The 20186-nt window shown below is 33.9% G+C and overlaps 1 protein-coding gene across 7 annotated transcripts in view; it reads left to right on the top strand.

Moving 5' to 3' along the window:
* SNTG1 (syntrophin gamma 1) overlaps positions 1-20186 on the top strand; it is an 894682-nt gene that overhangs the window by 465334 nt on the left and 409162 nt on the right. For 6 of the 7 annotated variants that reach the window (XM_081070081.1, XM_081070082.1, XM_081070080.1 and 3 more), the window contains 4 exons: positions 1488-1544; positions 15585-15642; positions 16491-16534; positions 16628-16669. In XM_081070081.1, the coding sequence (XP_080926207.1) occupies positions 1488-1544; positions 15585-15642; positions 16491-16534; positions 16628-16669 (201 nt within the window). The remainder of the gene's footprint in view (positions 1-1487; positions 1545-15584; positions 15643-16490; positions 16535-16627; positions 16670-20186) is intronic. The other variant, XM_081070085.1, reaches the window with a different exon arrangement.

The following is a 20186-nucleotide window of genomic DNA, read 5'->3' on the forward strand; positions in this document are numbered from 1 at the left end:
GTATTAAGAAGTAAAATTGGTTGTTACAAAGTAGTTATGGGGATGTAAAGTATAGCATAAAGAATATAGTTAATGATATTGTAACTATGTATGGTGTCAGATGGGTACTATATTTATCAGGGTGAAACATGAGGAGGGGGTTAGGGGGCTGCGTGGAAAAGGTGAAAGAAAAATAAGTATTAATTAGTAGTTACAAAATAGTCATGGGCATGTCAAATAAAGCATAGGGAGTATAGTCAATAATATAGTAACTATGAAAAGTGTCAGGTGGATACTAGACTACTCAGTAGGATCACTTCTTAAATTATATAAATGTTTAACCACTATGCTTTCTACCTGAAATCAATATAAAACCACACTGAATGTCAACTGTAATTCAAAATTTTAAAAAGGTGGGGAAAAGGTAAAGGTTAATAAGAGGTTCAAATTTCCAGGTACAAAACAAATAAGTCACGTACAGCAGAAATAATATAGTCAATAATATTGTGATAAAATGGTATGGTGTCAGATGACTGCTGGACTTATCATGGTGATCACTTCTTTAGGTATATAAATATTGAATAACTATGGGGTACACCTGAAACTAATATAATATTGTATGTTAGCTATATTTTAATAAAAATCTTCTAAAAGTTGATTCCAAAATGCATCCAAAAAATCATTGAAAAGTATTGTTTTTTTTAAAACTTGAGCTGTTTAATAACAGTACTATCCCTTTACAAAGCCCTCCATTTGTTGCAATATTGCAGCCTCTTTTCTCTCTCTCTCTCTCTCTCTCACACACACACACACACACACACACACACACGCAGGTGAAGTGTGACAATTAAATTCACAAACTAGTTGCAAGAATGTTGCTATCCTTTTTTGATATCAGAGGAATTATTCATTATGAATTTGTACCAACTGGACAGGCAATTAACCAAGTTTACTATTTGGAAGTGCTGAAAAGGCTGAGTGAAAAAATTAGATGACCTGAACTTTTCGCCAACAATTTGTGGCTCTTGCATCACAGCAATGCACCAGCTCACACAGCACTGTCTGTGAGGGAGTTTTTAGCCAGTAAACAAATAACTGTCTTGAAACACCCTCACTACTCACCTGATCTGGCCCCCAGTGACTTCTCTTTACCTGGAGATAAAAGAAATATTATAAGGAAGATATTTTGATGACATTCAGAACATCAGAGATAACACAAGGACAATTCTGATGGCCATTCCAGAAAGAATTCCAAAATTGCTGTGAATGGTGGACTAGGCGCTAGCTTCAGTGCATAGCTTCTCAAGGGGAGTACTTGGAAGGTGACCAATAAGGTATGTAGCACTTTTTCTAGGATGAGTTCTTAAACTTAATTGTCCGACCTCATATATATGTGTATATATATATATATATATATATATATATATATATATATACCTAAAGAAGGAAAATGTTATGTAAGTTTAGTATTAGGAAATGTTAACCACTTTTAAAATCCTGTCTTTCAGGAAAGAACGGTGACCATTAGACGACAAACTGTAGGAGGATTTGGATTAAGCATAAAGGTAGCCTTCCAGTCTATTCTTACAGAGGTTGTACTATAATGCTGCATTTTCATGTATTTTAATTTTTGACTGATTAATTAGTAGACAAGAATAGTTATAGCAAACTTTTCAATATTTGGACTTGGATGTGAATTAGGTAGTTTCTCATAGAACCATGGCCACCTTTTGATTTAGAAATTTTACAAAAATATTTGGAAATTTTACCTTAGCTGCCGTTGAATATAACTCATTAAGTTCATTTAGTTTCGTCTAAATTACCAAATATGGTGTTTTAGAGTGCATGTCTTCCTCTAAGCAGTCATATTAGGAAATACTAACCTGTCAATAAATGGAGCAAGAATAAGTTTTATGCTAATAATGTCTTATTAGTTAGTTGTTAATTGTTGTCTATTCATCTTTTTCTTTTGTTTCATTTTCATTTTTATTTAAGAAACCAGTAAAATCTCATGTTACATTGCCAAGTATATAGGATAGACTTAATGTTTTTGCATCTGATTTATTGTAAAAATAACAATATCTGTTTATTTCCATTTATTATTAAATTTTAAAGGGCTTTTTTTCTGTATATAGTTGACCGTTAAAGATGTACCACACCTGCAATTACATCATTAGAGCAAAACAGAAACTTTGAAAGGATGGCAAATTATATAAATATTGGAAAGGTTAACTCAATGACTTTGAATGCCTTTTGGAAACCCATACCTCTGCGTAGATGAATGAAATTTAACTTGATTGTTTGGTTATTCATTTCCCTTATGCAGGGTGAACATCATACATCTCAAGTATGTATTTCATGAAATTTTAACACAGATCAAATTATGTATGCTTAGAAAGTGGAACTCAATATTTGGAACTACAGCTTTAGTCAACATTATGAAAATGACTCAGAAAACTGATCAATGTAGAATAGTATTGTGTTGTCAAGTGATAAAAATATTACTACATAAAATGTTAGGCTTAAAATATATTTGTACTCTCACTTTATCTATCATCAAGTAAGACCCAGGAGACATACAGAACAAGTCATAGGATTTATTATGGAAACTATGCTATGGGAATTCCATCATCCAATAGACAAGTTTTTGATGGTTTGTTTGTTTTTATTTTTAACCACTATATTTTTTGAGATTGCTCTGAAGGATTTAATGGCATTGTTACCAGAGCATGGACTCCCCTCCATGTGGTGTCCAGGTTCTTGGTATCTTAAACAAAGAATTGAGAGGGACACAAAATGGCAGTGGTGAAAGAGCAGTTTATTAGAAGCAAACCTACACTCCAAAGGGATAGGAGCAGACCCGAGCAAAAGAGTGGCTCAGCGCCCTGACTGGTGAGGACTTGGTAGTTTTACTTATTTCTCTTCTACAATGGGCTGTTCCTCCTTGGGTGTAGAGCCTCTTGATGGGTACTTATGATTGACAGGAGACTTTACATCATCTTTTCAGACTTGCATGTTTCTTCTCATAATTCACTCTGTTATAATGATATTAATGAACATCTGGGTATAGGTATAAGACTATAATGATAGTATAATGAGGGCTAGGTGGAATGAAGGTCCCTGCAAAACTTACTGTGCAGGCATGAGTGACTGGTCTAATCTAATCAGGTATTTTATATCCTTATAGTGGCTTCCTCATAGTGGTTGATGGTTATAGCAGATAAGGGAAAGGTTTAGGTGAAAAGGGGAGGTCTCTGATCAGTCACTCTCCCCAGGTCGTAGAACGTGCTAGAGACCCAATTCCTGTCTAGCTGCCTTCCTCAGTATGACTAAGAAAAGAAGTCTATGAAGAGAGAATAAAAGCTGAGTGTGAACAAAATCCAATAGTGAGAGTTGGTTTCATTTCAGATAAACATTGTCATCTACCCCACACTGACCCTATTTCTGAGAGATGCTAATTTTTTTCAAGCCAAAAATGTTATTTTACTTTTTTCTATTTTCATTTATAATTTAAATCCAATATTATGTAGTTTTACTAAAATACCACATTTTAATCTAGACTGTTTTTAAAACATCAAGAATTTTGCCAAATGAATCATTTCGGCTTAATGATTTAATAATTTCAATCCAACAAAAAGTTTATACACTAAAGAAATAGAATAATTTTCAAAATTATAATAGGTTTACATTTTCTGTTCAAAATATTGGCCTCAAAAATAGCATGTGAATTGCGATCGGTGCCATATTTTAATAGGTTTAACAAAAAAGGAAATTACTTTAGAATTCTTATGACACAAACAAACTAGAAATACAAACATCAATATTTTTATATAGAGTATTACCTATGTTACCGTGCAAAAGATCTGGCTGCTCGCACCATGAAAGCCAAAACTCTAGAGGCGAGGTTGGTGGAGACAAAAGCACGTTTATTCCAAAATGCTAGCATTAAGGGAAGACAGCGGACTCCTTGTCACAAAGACTGCCTTACAGCTTTTTTTTTTCATTAAAGTTTATTGGGGTGACAATTGTTAGTCCTCACAGCTTTTAATACCACCAAAATGTCTTATAGGCATGCAAGGAGAGGCAGAACAAAGGAAAGGAGAAGTTGGTCTGAAGAAAGGTGCTTCCCAGATGTTAGTCTGCCTCAGAGACAGGAGTGGATCCCTCTGCCAAGTAACTGGGCCAGGCATGCACAGGGCCCAAAGTAAACAGAGCCATTGAAATTGGTATGCATGGTAAATGTATAGTAAACAGAATTATTAATGTTTGGTTTGAGGGTTGAGAGGCAAAGAAAAGAAAATCTTTCAAAAAGTCCCAAGCTAACCACACTGTCAAATCATTACACCAGAGGTTTAAATCCCAAAATAGAAGATATAGTGTCACCCTTACACCTATTTATACTGAAGAGTTATTTTTAGAGCTTTCCATTTTAATTTTCTCAATACTTACCCCTTACCTTTGCTTTTCTCTTTTTAAAACTACCTTTTATTCTGTTAATGTATTTCAAAATATGATTATTTATTTTAAATTACAATGTTATTATACAAATACTTTTTTCCTTTGCTCTGTCACATGTAAATTGGATAAACCACAGTGTTTATCTACTTGCACTATTTTCTTTAGATGTGCGAATTTAACATATATATGTTATATATGTTTAATATTATTTTATATTAGTAGTTATATATTGATATTTTATACAGTATGATTATATTATATAATATGTTATATTATACAATGTAATTAGATTTACATTTTATATTATAAATTATATATATAAAATGAACAGTTTAAGAAATTATTCTAGGTTAAATGCAGAATTACTATTTTAATGTTGATCATTTATTTATCTACATATGTATCTATTACTGGAGTAATTTCAGTCAGCTATTACTATGCACATAATATATAAATATATATTTTATCCTTATTTGTTTCAGTTAAGTAATTACTACTGAATCACACTGGAGATTGTTATAGTAGGAATTATTATTTAAAACCATGAATATCTCAACTAGCGATAAAAGAAGGAAAAGTATATGTTAGACAATTGAAAAGACATTTACCAATATAGTTAAGACTCCTGTAGGTGTTCCTGAATTTTACTGTACTCAGAAAATGTAGTGCTGTTATTTCAGTTTTACCTTCCCTAAAACTCTTTTTTAAAAATTGGTTGAAAGATAACAAGATGTCCTTTTTGGTCAGCAAATACTAAAATACTCTAACATGTGGTATTAGAAGTCTAGGCTAGTTGACCACGCTCCATACTCCTGACAAATCTTGGCTTCTGGGACCTTCCTGCCACTCTCACCATTATACATGGCAGTAATTCCTCAGGTGTCCCATGTGGCAGTAAGTGCTACAAAAGAAAAGTTGATAGCCAACATCACAGAGAAGCGTTTTATATAGCATCTCTTCTAGTGTTTTATTTATTAACATCCCTCAGTAGTATGATGTCTCTGAAGCTATTAATTAAGCCTGATGTCACCTGCCCACGTACAACACTGTTCTTGCTCCCAAACACTCTCTCCAGCCAGAGATTCCCCTGGAGGGGTGAAGAAATAAAAGTCAGCCTTTAACCCTTTTATTTTTCTTTGCCTTATTAATAAGATAACTTTGAAACTTCTGTGACAAAAAAAAAAATGTGTAGGTGACTTAGAGACTGAGACAGTTATATGTCTCTACACTTGAATTCTAGGTCTTTAATTTGACATCTCCCTTGAAGGCCAAATGCCAGACATAACAGTGCCCACTGAGGAGGGTTTCCATTTCAAAATTTTCTAATATCCCAAAGATTAAGAGGAAAACATATATTTAATGTAAATGAAAGATATATTTATTAGATTTAAACGATAAAAATATAATTTAAGTAAGTTTTAATTCAGTTTCTTTTCAAATTTTGTCTACTTCCCTTCCTATTATTGTTTTGCTTTTTTTTTTTCACCTTAAGAAATTTTTTGGTTTGCATTGTAATAATTTTTATTTTTACAGACTTTGAGACTCTCCTTTGAGAATCATAGTTATTATTTTTAGAATCATGTCTAAAGATGCTAAACCCTCAATTTGAAACACAGTCATCCAAAAAGTGTTTCTACATCAATTACGTTGAGATTCAATACAGAAATCACACAATTATCTTCTTAGACAAACTTAGAGTATACATTCCTAAAATCCCATCATTTTATAATGGTAGTATTTTAACATGCAAAGGTGGAAACCAAAATTACCTATATATACATGTTAATTGTAAATTATGAAACAAAGAATCACACATACACACACACATACACACACACACACACACACACACACACACAGCCAAGGACTTCTGAGCACATAACAGTTTTGTACTGATACAGCATATGGTAAAGCAGATGTCATGAAGAGAGGAGGTGACACACACAAAGCTGACTTTATTGCTCCCGTTTTCCCATCCTCTGGTTTAAATGAATTGTCTTCAGCTCCTAAAAATGAAAGGAATTATTTTTTACTGCTGGGCAGTATGCACATCCATGAATCACAACTTGTTTCTTTGCTTTTTTGTCTCATGTTATAGTTAGTTATTCTTTCACTGCAGCAGTTAACAGATCTAGAAGGAATAAATGTGCAACTGAACCAGAGTGCAATGAAATGAAATTTGGAGGCATGGCGTACATATACCGATCCCCGGCACAGCCCTCATTGTCTATAAGTGACTTTCATCCTCATACTCTACAATCTCAAAGAAGTGAGAGATTCTTGTCATGCTTTCTGATCAGAAACTTAGTAATGAATCATTTCTAGGGCTTTTGCACTGCACTCATACCTGCTCTCAGTCTTCCCAGACTTATTTTTAATAAATAAGAATTATTATACTTATTTTTAATAAATAAGAATTATTATTCTTATTTTTTACTCTTGTGTTATTTTTCAGAGCCATTCTCATATTGAAACCAAAGGGCAACTGAGACTGGGGCTTGTGGTTTTTTCACCACTCAGCCAATAGACTGACACTGGAGTTGGGCTATAGAATAAGCATTTATTGTTAGAGCACAGGTGATTTGAGAAGGCAGCAGGTTAACACCTTCAAAAACTGCCTTAACATTCTCAGACTGTCTTAGGTAGGATATTTAAGGAAAATTCTGGGTGTTCCTCCAGAGGATACATGACGGTTCTGGTGGTCTGCATGGAGCTTTCCCTTCAGCAACATGGTTCTCTGGTGGTGTTAGCAACCCAGGAACAATGATGGGAATAGCCTGGAAAGAATACTAGACAATAGAGATTGTACCTAAGGGTATTTATCGATTATAAGTTTCAGAATAATTTTCTAAAACAGGGACCTGGGACAGGGGATAATCTGAACTCAAGTTTCAAGAAGATAATCTGTTACTAAGCTATAGGTCAAAGAAACGTGAGGTTGGGGATGCAGCGAGGCCTTTACTACAGGGATGCCAACCAGGCTCTGCTTCAATATCTACTATAACTTTGCTTTTTTTTTTTTTTTGACAATTCTTTATTAAAACATCCCTCAGAAGTCACAAAATTGTGTGTGTATGTGTGTGTGTGTGGGGGGGTGTGTTTCTTGTATTAGTTTTTGGTTTTGTTTGCCCTTCAGTAAAGTGTCAAGCTCTTGTATTTGCATTTTTAAATCTCCCAATAGTCACTTTCCAAAAACTGAACAAAAGAATTACTAAACTTTCCACTTGTAATCACATATTATTCTCTGTTCTCAGACTGAAACTGCTGCTTTGAAACTCTCAGATTCATCAGGCCAGCTGGTATATATTCTCAGTTTTCCTGAAGGACTTCCCTATTTGTATTGATCTTGTACATGACCTCTGGGCTCCTGTCTAATTCTTCAAGTTGCTTCACCATTCATATTGGCATTTTCTGGCTCTTGCTCCCAACTCTGGGGCTCTGCCTCATCCCTTACACCTCTCCTGCCCTCTGGCCCTCCTGGTAGACTCTTTCTTTTAAGTGCTCATCTTCCTTTTCTGGATCATTCTGATACTTACCATTTCAAAACATAACTTAATATTTCTATCACTACACACCAAATAGTTACCAAATTTTTGCATCATTGGACCCAATATTTTGTATTTTTGCCTCATTCTTCTTATACAGATTACCATGTGAGACATTTTTTTTATCTTCCATACCTTTTACAATACAATACCATACATGTACATATTTTTAATTACCTCTGGTCATTGTCATTTAAAAAATCACCTTTTAGAGAAATGATGTTTTGAATATTATTAATACAATAATAATTTATGGAGTATTTTCTAACAGACACGTTTTCTAATGTAAACAATAAGTTATCCAAGTTTATCAAGGAAATGTTTGCAATCAAAAGTGATTTCTATGTGGAAGCTTTAACTTTGCAACAATCAAAAATGAAATTATAACTATTATTACCATTAAAATGTTATCATATATGAACAATAATTGCTAATATTTATTAACAGATCTTTAAGCGTCATATTCTGAGTTAAATACTTTATATTCTGTTTCATTTGTTTTTTATTATCATCTAAGTATCTAACTAATTATAATTATCCCTCTACAAATAATGAGATTAAGTATTAAGAAATTAAGTTGTCATTAGTGACACTAGGCTCACAGTCTATGCTGCAGTCTCTTCCTGCAAGTCAGGAAACTAACCTCTGTTAGACAGACTCTCAGACCCCCAGGATCTACCTGGCACTGACTGAGGATTCCATGGTAGCCATGGCACTAGCGAAACACAGAGCACGCAAGATCTTAAATGCCTTTCAATATGCTCTTTACTCAAACATTTATCATCAATACACCAAACAGTAAAGCACATAGAGTAGCACCATAATTTATTAAAATAGAGTAACGAACCAGTCCCAAAGTCAATCAGAGTCCTGCTGGAGCGAGGAAGGGTGACTGGTCTGACAGGTTGATCCAGCAGAGGTTTGGCCTGAGTGGAGCAGAGCTGAGTGGAGGATTCTTGGAGAAGAGCAGAGTGGCAGCGTGGTTACTTCTCAATTGAAACCGCTCTCTGAGCTGCAAAAGTCCTCAGTTCTTATGCAGTTCTGAGTGCCTTCCTGATGTTACCTTATAGGGGCAGCCAGCTGACAACCCTGACATTATCATATCTTCAGTAGCAGACCTTTGGGGGTATAGCTGGTTATACCCAATTACCAGGGCAACGGGGCAGCTCCCTGGGCTTTGTCTACTAAGTTCTTTGCGCATGTCCAAAATGGAGTTACTCTTGCTCATTCAATATGGAGTCACTCTAGCTCACACAAAGCTCATTCTAACAGCTTACAGGGGCACTCTACTCTACACATAAGTTAATATACTTAAGTGGCAGAGCTGGGCCTCAACTCCACGCAAACTGATGACAAAGCTCCTTTCTCTTAATAACTTAATAACTCTTAATAACTATACAGATATAAAACCTAAACGAAATTATCTCTAAACACTTTATTTGGGAAAAAACAAATAATGTTTCTTATCAAAGTTATTTACAATCAGGTTTATTTAAAACTAAAATAAATGGATAAAAATGTCCAGGATCAAGCAAGTGATTTCTTAATATGAAGTGCTGAGTATTAGTGTCAAATTTACGAAATAAAAATGTACACCTTCATTGTAGCTGTAATGAATTTCTGCCATTAATTTATTAATCATTTTAGGGCAAAACTCTTTAAATATCAACTATTGATATAAGTACACACACACATTTGCATATATTTATCCTTATTCTGTCCCCCTGCTTTTTTTTACTTAAGTCTGATTTATCTGTTTCCACCAGCAATGACATGGATACCTAACACCATAGAAATAGGCAGGTAATGAAGCTTACATTGAAAATTATGATTTAGTCCCAAAAATCAGTTAATATAACTGACAAATTATTATTTGAAAGACTATTTTTTAATTAAATAGCCTATTGAGATATAATTCAGAAACCATACAATTTACCCATTTAAAGTGTACAATTCAATGTTTTTTTTATTATATTCATAGATGTGTGTGTAGAGGAGAGGGAGAATCCTCCACCCCTCCCCACATACACACCTTCTTAAGTACTTAAGGCAAGATTTATAATAAAATTGACATAAGACCAGAATAACGGAGAAAAAACAATTTAATGCATGCTCAATGGAGAATCACAATATGATGCTCAGATAGTAAAATGAGGCTCACAGAAATGGTCAAACCAGATAACTTTTTATACTTTTTAGATAAAGAAACAATAAATTTGTCATAAATTGACAGGACAAGGAAAGGTAGAGTTCATTACAAAGGAATCAAAGCAATGTTGGGATATTTCTTAATGAAGAATCTAAACAAAGTTTGGGTTTGGGTAGTAACTTAGTAAAGATAGTACAAGATTTGTTTATACAAGCTTTTCAACTCTAAATTCTTTTAACTCGTGATAAAGTTGTCTCTCAAATCTCAAAAGCAGGGAGGGCACTTAACAAATGTGAGATTTGTCTCACCCTTAAGGAGACAGAGAGGTTAGTGTTTTCTTCTTGCAAGAGTAGTTTCTTAAGTAACTTTAACACAAAATAATCAATATGCTATTATGGGATGTCTTGTGGCAGCCTTCCCTGGGCTCCAGCATGTACAATCATCATTTCACTCTATTTTACAATATATTCAGCAGCTCAGAAAAAATATATATCCGTTAGCTATGACTCCTTTATCTCCCTGTTCTCCTGTCTTAGCTCTAAGCAACTACTAGTCTTCTTTCTTTCTTTATAGATTTCCCATTTTGGACTTTTATGAAGGCAATCATATAGTTTGTGGGATAGATTATTAATTTTTGTCAAAAATGTCAATGTAAGAATATCCAAACCTGTAGAGAATTTTTATAATAATCTATTTGAGTTGAACAGAGGATCCACCTGGAAGCAAGTTCTCAACAGACTAGAAAAATGCTGAAAGACAGTTTGACGAGAAATGACAGTTTGCAGTTTCTTTTATGCATTTGGAATTAAGGAGGGTATTGAAGAAAGATTACAAAAATGTAGGAGAAAGCAAGCTGTGGACTGGACTACAGGATAGTTAATAAAATTATGCATTCTCTTGAAGGTGGCGATGTTTAGAAAGACGGATCTGAAAGAGCCGTTTCAAAGGTGTGTTAACCTAGATGCACAGAAACAATGGGCAGGGCTTGCTTAAGGCAAAGATAAACGATTTACTGAAAAGTTATATGCCTGAGGTGTGACTACCCACCATGACCTGCCCAGTTAGGAATTTATGATCAGATCACCCTGTGAGGTTACTTTCTGGAGAACCCCTTTTTCATCCACAAAACCAAAATAAGTGATTTTGGCAGCTAAGTGTGGAATACAAATAAATTAAGGATAGTTGCCCATATTCTTTCAGGTGATCTTTCTTAGTTGCCTCTTCCATATCTGTTCACTGGGCTCTTAACTGTAATAACTGTGTTATTACCTGTTTACCAGTATTTTCTTTACGCTAAATAAATATATAATGGTGGGGTCTATGCATCTTTTTTTCTTCCAGAGCCCAGAATATGACTAATTGATAGATTGAAATAAAAGAATATATACATATTGCATTGAAAAGATTTATTTGGTATGGTTGTCAATCATCAGAAACATTCTGGAGTTCATTTGAATGAATTGCAGGGTTATACTGGCAAAATCATTGTATAGAGTCCTGCTTAAAATGCTTTTATATGGGACTTTATATCTGGTTCCTATAAGGCTAGCTGTAACATTAACTATGGTTTGTAAAAAGACTATTACAAAATTGAGTAATGTATGCTTTAATATTTTCTGGGATGCATGTTAAAATGTCACCTCTATTTTCCTAATATTGATTTTACACTGGAATAATAGAGCTCAATTAATTCGTTATTCTCCAAACTATGATCCTGAGTCACACTCTGGTTTAAGAACAGGTTGGAGAGAATATGATAAAGGAAACCCTGCCCTGATCTCAGGGTCTTTATACTCTAGTGGAAAAGTAGAAATTGATGAAATTTTAATGTAAAGAAATGTAAATCATAGCCATGATTCAGTGCTACAGAATTGGATTACTTCAAGTAAAGAGTTGTTAAAGGAGTGGGGCACTTCAGCTGAAATGTTAAATATGAGTAGGAGTTTAGCTAGTTAAAAGTAACGGAAAAATGCTTTCCTGGAAGACAGGGCAATAAATGTTGACCTCCCTCAGTGCTCAGAGAGATGAAGGTACAGGATGAAGCTGCAAAAGAAAAATGAAGCCACATGACAGAAGATTGGTTAGCATTCTGGTTTTTATTCTAAGTGCAGGGGAAATCTATCATCTGTTTTAAACAGGGTGAGTCACATTATTAGATTCCTGCTGGGAAAACCTCAAATTTTCCCATTTAAGTCCAGAACTAAATCTAATTAATTTCAATAGAGTTGGATTAATCTCATATTTCATCTAATAAATGAAGGTACTGTGATTTTAAGTTACAATTTTTACCTCCTGAGTGTTGCCTTAAATTTTTCTAATTAATCACAATGTCATTTTCCTAAAACAGTTTAAAATTTTTCTCAGAGCTCCAAATGTCTGAATAAAAAAAAAAAAAATCAAAAAAATACCTTTGAGCACAAACCATTCAGATTTCAGGAGAAATTTTATATATAAAATAAAAGTGTTGACAAAATAGGGTTAGTTATATCTTGTCATTAAAAGATAATTAGAAATCTAAGTGTTAAGGGAAGAATGGTATTACTGAGCTGACATTCAGAAAGTTACAATCTCAACAGCCTTTTCTCTAGACAGAGGTCAGGGAGAGGTTTCCCACCCTCTTTTCACGGTTACTTGCATTAAAAATCTAAGAACTAAGATAAACTTTGGACTCAATAATGCAAGGAGAGAAAATTGTGAAAAACAAAAACAGCTACAGAAAAATACTCTGATGACAGCCATACAGCAAGAGTGACATAAACAATGTCATCATTTACTCTAAAATGTCTGAATGAAAATATCTGGATGGCTTTGCTTCCTCTTTTTATATCACTTAAAACTTCTTCAATGGATGATTCATTTTAGTTGACCATCTTTTTCTTCTAAAAAATGGAGATGGATTCTTAAAAAATCTTTCCAATTTCCAAGTATCTCTAGAAACTCTCAGTGACCACGAATATTTGATTTCATTGTACACCTTTTTAGTTACCATAGACTCAAAGGGTCCATTTGCCTGTGTGGATCCAAGCTAAAAAAGACAGGAGCAGGAGTTTGCAGCAAAAAAAGTAAAGGTTAAGGAGTTGGCGTCAAGCCCAGAGACACAAGTGAGCTAGTGCTCTCAAAAACCTGGTTCCCTCTTGGCTTCATGTAGCTAGGTTATATAAAGGAAAAACCATTAATCATGGTTACTATAGGAGTTGGGGTCATCGGCTCTACTGATTGGTCAGGGTTAAGGCAGGGAGCGATTGATCATAGCTTCAGGTCCTGGTATCAGTCATAGCATTTGGTCCAGTTCCAAGGGGATGTGGTCCTTGGGGCTGATCTGTTTTCATGAGTCTGGAGCTAAAACACAACTGAAGCAAAGGTGTTGTTTTTGTTTTATTAAAACCTTATTCTAGTACAAACTTTGGTTATTGTATCTTGGTCATGGTTGATAAACTTGAAGCTTTATTCTTAAGTGAGTTTGATGCTGACCAGAATCTAATGTCCTAAGGACTTACTGATTAAAAGGAATGGACATACAGTATAAGCACAAGTAGGAGGATCTGCGGGAAAGAATGCAAGTGAGTTATGTAGTTCTATCAGGCTAAACAAAGCAAGCTTGGATTAAAGTAGAATGCTTGCTAAAGAAATGAAGTTCATGTGTGGTTATATTATCTTCTACTAAAAATCATTCCGCAATGTATTTGAAGATTCAAACAATTTTAAGCCTGACAAAGCCTTAGACTTAATTTATTCGTTCACTCACTTATTCCACAAACATTTCAATGATAAAAAGAAAAACATCATCCCACGCACTAGGGTTACATCAATGGATACAACAGATTACCAAAAAAATTCAATACCTTCATGTAACTTGCATTCTAGTTAGGGATGGAGGAAGGAGAAAGAAAACAAATAATAAATGTAAGAAATGAATAAAGTAAATAGATTAGAAACTGGTAAGCAAGATGTAAAAGAATAGAACAGAATGTAGGGGATTGTGAATTTGGAATCCTAACTAGTAAATATTAAGAGTCTTGGAATAGATTAATACTAACCTTTTTACCATTTAATGTCATATAATTTTACTCATAAATCTTAATTGATAGACTACATTAGAATAATAGCTACTTTTAATTTATTTTAGTTTTTACTGTGTGCTAAATAAGCACTCACTTCCACTGCACTATCAGTCAAAAATCACTCTCCTTTTGATCAGATGAGAGATTATCTTAGACAGTGCTCATTAGGGACATACAGACTAAAAGGCAAAAGCAAAGTTAGGAGCCAATGCAGCTTATGCCAGAGACTTTCTTCACTGAATTAGTGAGGATGGGTGGATGAATATTGGGTTGGTGGAAAATAGAAAAGGTTAATTGAGTAGTGGGTTTCAATTTCAACTTGAGTAAGACAGTTTTCTATATTTTATTTTTCATGTCTCTTCTTAATATTCCAGAAGTAGAAAGAACTACTTGCCAAGCAAAAGTTGAATATCACCACTTTTCTCAACAACTACTGCTTATCTACTATTTAAGTATTTTGGTAATTCAGTGTTAAAAATAGAAACTCATGGAGGACAGATGTCTATTGTAAAATAATTTATTTTCCTTACAAAAAGGAGGCATAGAAAGTTTATTTATTCTGAAGATAAACTCTAGTGGAATTTAGATCATCTTTTCAACCGTATGTTAAAAGTGCTATACTTCTTTTCCACATGACCTTTTATAATTCATGCACTTATTTGACTTTTCAATTATTGCTTTCAACAATCTCAACTTTGTAATATAGAAACAATTTTTATGCAGTTATTTCAGGGATTTATTTTATTTCATTATACATAAGTTTAACTAACTTATTTTTGTTTTGATTTTCATATCTCATTTTGTTCATTAGACAAAGCAGTGCTGCAATATTCTTGCCATTTTATTTTATTTTATTAATTGTTTAGTATGTGTTTCCACGTGAAAAGAAATATAATGCTAATTTTAAAAATGCAGACTATCCCTTCCACATCATGCATATGCATACTCTGATTTCATTGATTTGTTCAGGTAGAGGTCTCTTTAGTCACTTAGCATGCAAAGGGGCTGTGCTTTGTCACCTGCATAGAACAACTTAGGCATATAGTGGAAACACATGATTATCAAGTATTTGGAGCCCTAAATAGGAATTTCTATAATGGACATCTCTGTTCCACATTGAAGAAAATACCCATTTAACTCATCATTTTTTATTAGAAAAATGAAAACGTTCCAAGTCATCTATTATTAATTATTGGATGTAACAGTGAAATTCTGAACAGGTAGATAAGTTTCTTGAGAGCACTATCTACTTAGTAAAAAAATTCCACAAGTTTATTTAAATTGTATCTAATCTCCATTAATATACTATTCATAGCCTCAAGTTCCTAACTGAATGCTGCATTTTTATTTTTTCAGATTAAAAAAAAACATATATGTTTTTTTTCTTTTCAGGGGGGAGCAGAACATAACATTCCAGTTGTCATTTCAAAAATCTCCAAGGAACAAAGAGGTAATGGGTTAAGAGAATTATACAGTAGCCATTCTTTGTAAGTCATTGTTATGTTATTGAAGAATAAGATGATACTTATGAATCATAAATATGTGATTGACTAGTTCCGGTTTCCACATGACCAGGCATTAAGTGGATGAGTCTGATTCCTGAGTCTAGACTCTTTATTAGGAAAAGACTTCTCTCATGGAAGAGCAAAGACTTCTCTCATGGAAGAGCAAAACTGAAAGATAACAGAGCATGTGATTATATGAACAAGGGACTGCATAACTTTAGTTTCATTAAACAAACAGACAACAAACATATATGACGATAACAAGTCACATCAAATGTAAACTATCTTAATATATATTATTTTCTGTTCTCATATGAAATTTAACTCAGTCCTCCCTATAAAATTTTATCTGGGGAAAACAATGAAGATGTAAAGTAACTGTTTCAATGACTGACATTTATGAGACAATCTAATGTTTAGAAAAAAAGTTGGAGGTGATTCTATGACTGATGGATTGAATGTTTAGATCTAAACTTTTTCATAAATACCTTAAAATTATAAGCACATGAGAAAATTTAGTCATTCATCCAGAAGAGTGACTTTTTTCTTTTTTTAAGTTACTGTAAAATATAAAATGGTAGAACTAAATGGAAATATTTCAGCTTGTGTTTTAATATTTGGGCTGAGTCATAGAATTGTTGCATTTCTGTTCTTTGTGGGTCTTTTAACACGATATCCATATCAAGCATTTATATTTTTTTCTTTTTATCAGTTTTGACATTATTTAATTTAAAAAACTCATCTGTATGAAGAAAATAGTTGATGCATAACAATTGTCCTCTTCCATTCATAGCGGAACTTTCAGGACTGCTCTTTATCGGGGATGCAATTCTGCAGGTATGCATTTTACCTTTACTCTTTTATATGTAACCAAAACATAAAGTCATTTCATATTATACCACATAAAACTATGTTTTGCTTTCATTGCAGATAAATGGAATTAATGTGAGAAAATGCAGACATGAAGAAGTGGTGAGTTTTCTTTATTTTTTCCTAATATGATTTTCCCCACGTGTAAATGAAGATTTAGTACATTGCTAAAAACTATTCATTTTATTCAATAGAAAGATATGACATTTGTCCATTGTGGTATTCCGATTTATAAAAAAAAATTATTGATTTCTTAATTGGTGGTTGTGTTGTTTTATGTTTATTTGTTTCATATTAAAAACAGATCAGCGAGTACTTCCCAGGATAAAATGTATTTCAAAGAAATACCTGGGTATGGGGGGTTTGCTATGTTTTCCCAATTTTTCTATCAATCCCTACCAACTGATGTCCACTAAGTATATCTCTACATGAAAATCATCTCTACATTATTGCAAATGTTTATGAATTTATAAAGAATAAAATTTATGCCTATAAATTCTCATATAGGAGCAGGAATAACTGGAAGATGATATAAAGACTGTGTGTGTGTGTCTGTCTGTGTGTGTGTGTGAGAAAGAGAGAGAGAGAGAGAGAGAGAGTGAGAGAGAGAGAGAGAGAGAGAGAGAGAAAATTTAAATGACCTTAATCTCAAGGCAAACCTGTTTAGTATTAGGTAGAATGGTCATCATTTTTTATTGTGCTATTTTTTTGGACGTTGGTAAATATGCAGATCTGAAGCGCTGGCCTCAGTTTAGGTGGGCCCAAGAATTTGGATTTTAACAACCAGCCCAAGTGGTTCCATTGTAGGTGGCCTCTAAACTACAATTTGAGAGAAGCTGGAAGGTTGAGGAGCTTCTGTTTGGGATGGTACGATTACATAAAAATGATACAGAAAGGAATAGGACAGTATTAGATTCTTTGGCAAATGTTTGTTATGGTTGATTAAATACTATTTATAGAACCTTTGCTGAATTTCTGCATCAGTTCACATGGGAAGGGGTAGAGGAAAAATTATGTTTAAATGTTTATACTCAAGAGTCAAACAAAATGAAAAAAAATGTAAGCCTTTTACTTCTCACAGCCCTTATTTATTTGTGTGTGTTTTGTTTTGTTTTTAATACATTGCTCTTCTGTTAAAAGCTATTTGGAAAACCCTATTCTGACATATTTACATATATGCCTCACATATATGCGTTTTATATACATAAAGAGGCAACCTGGAGTGTCTGTGAAAAAGCCACAGTTCTACAAATAGTTAATATTAGAGAGGGTTCTTGATTATTAGCATTTGAGATAATCACTTGTATTCATCACTTGTCTTTGTCTTCTTACTTGGGCCACCCTATTGCCACTCTGTGACAAACTTTATGTAAAATATAAGTATTTAAGTCTTAAGTTTCCAATGAATATGTAGAGAGAAAAACAGTGTTTTAGACAAATGAGAGAACAGCATAGCACAGAGCACTCTGTTCTGCAGATTCATGTTAATTTTAAATATTGCCATGTAAGCAAAGACATTTTAATATTAGTCTTTTTTTTTTTTTCAGAAATACAGTGATTTTAAACTCTTACGGGGAACAAAAACAAGTACATTCTCCTTTAGAACCACATGCTGTTAGATGGAATCATGTTTGCAGTTTTCCCTTCAGAGGCAGGCAGCATGCTTAGACAAACTGATGGAGCTTTGATTAAACTGATTAGCATGGCATGAAAGGATGGAACTTGTTAATAATGTCATTTCTTAATAATGTTCATTCTGTTTCAAAGAAAAGGAATGTAGAATTGTATTGCAAATTATATGTGTTCCTTTACAATAAATTTTTATTTTTTTAAGAGGTTTAACTTCATCAGCTTTGAAATGTAGGTATTGATATTCTTATTTAATTTTAATCTTTCACTGTCCAACAGTGATTAGATCCTTTTGTCCTCACTATTAATTACCTAAACAAATAGACCTACTGCACCTCCATGGGACTGAGATGTTAATTAAATATTTAAGAATGGACTTACATGGGAACAAAAGAAGCAAAAGAAGCTCGGAGGATGTGGATGTTTTTAAAACAGTATGCTGATATACCACATTGTTTATTCCAGGTCAATGATTCACATAAAGTTTTAAAGTCAGAAACAAATTGGGTGGGCATGACTGTATGTTGTTTGTGCATGTGCATATAACTTTTCCTTTATTAAATTACACTGTTCATTGATATTGTTAGAAAATCTGCGTCTGTCTCTGATCAACTTAACACTTAGGAAGCCTTCAACAATATAGTTGTTACTTTATGTTGAAGTTATAAGGTTTGGCTTTTGTAGAAGGGGGATTCTTTATTGTCCACTCTGGGCACTTAGAGGGAGATGATGGGGGAGAGAGAGAGAGAGCGAGAGAAGGAAAGAATGAAAGTAAGAGAGAGAGAGATGAGAGAGAGAGAGAGAGAGAGAGAGAGAGAGAGAGAGAGAATAAGGCATTGGATAAACAGAAAGACTAATTTCTGAGCATATGGTCATACTGAGAAATATCAGGGGATACATGGCTGTGAGGGTTGAGATTCTATGTTTTTATCATGGGTATAAAAATAAATGAGATAAGGGTTGTACATTCATTTCTCCCTCTCAAGGATGGTAGTTCTCATTCATGAAGAGAAAATAGCTTGTATCCTCCGAGTTGTGCAAACTTCATTATGGTCCTGTGTTAGTGTGAAGCCTTAAAGAATTCACATTTATACCTGGGCAATACTGGAAGTCTTACCAAGAAGCTTCTGGAGTTGTATGTTCTGTAGTAGTTGTGAGACATCTCATGATGCTATAAGCTACTACTGAAGGTCATCTGGACAATAGACATGATTCCCTGGATCAGAAATCTGGAAACCACACAAAAAAAAGAGAACAACCCCAAGATCTAGTTAAAGATCCCTATATCTGTGGTCGCCCAGATAAGGAGTGGTTCTTTGCGGTAGTTTGAGGCAGAAAGATATCCTATATGCGTATGCTTATTTTTAATGTATGCTTTATATATCCTATATATGTATGCTGTGATGTCTGGCATCCCTAAAGCAGCTGATACAGACTTGTACTATAGAAATTATTATTCCCTTAATCAGTAGTACCAATGACATACATGCAAGCAAACTCCCAGAACACCTCCTTGGGTTCCTGGTTTGCGTTATCAAAATAGCATAGGAGATAGCATATTTGATCCTTTCAGGAGTACCCATAAAAAGACAAATCTAATGCCTTCTACTGTGGTCTGAAAGCCTGTGCCTCCCCAAAATTCATATGTAGAAACCCTAATGCCAACATGATGGTATTAGGAACTGGGGCCTTTGATATGTGCTTAGGTTCCACCTTCTTGAATAGGATTAGTGCTCTTATAAAAGAAGTTCTCCCCAAAGAGCTCCCTGGTCACTTCCCTCACATGAATATAGAAGAATTGTCTTCCCCTAAACACTCTGGCATACTGATCTTAAATTTCCAGTCTCCAGAACTGTAAGAAATAAATTTTCTGATGTATATAAACTACCTAGTCTGTGGTATTTTGTTATAGCTTCCTGGGCGGAGTAAGCCACCTTCCAAAGTGGTAAATGTTCAATCCTGAGCAAGTTAATTCAGAGATTTGGAGTTA

Source organism: Rhinolophus hipposideros (genome assembly GCF_964194185.1).
Source record: "Rhinolophus hipposideros genome assembly, chromosome: 13".
NCBI classification, from domain to species: domain Eukaryota; kingdom Metazoa; phylum Chordata; class Mammalia; order Chiroptera; family Rhinolophidae; genus Rhinolophus; species Rhinolophus hipposideros.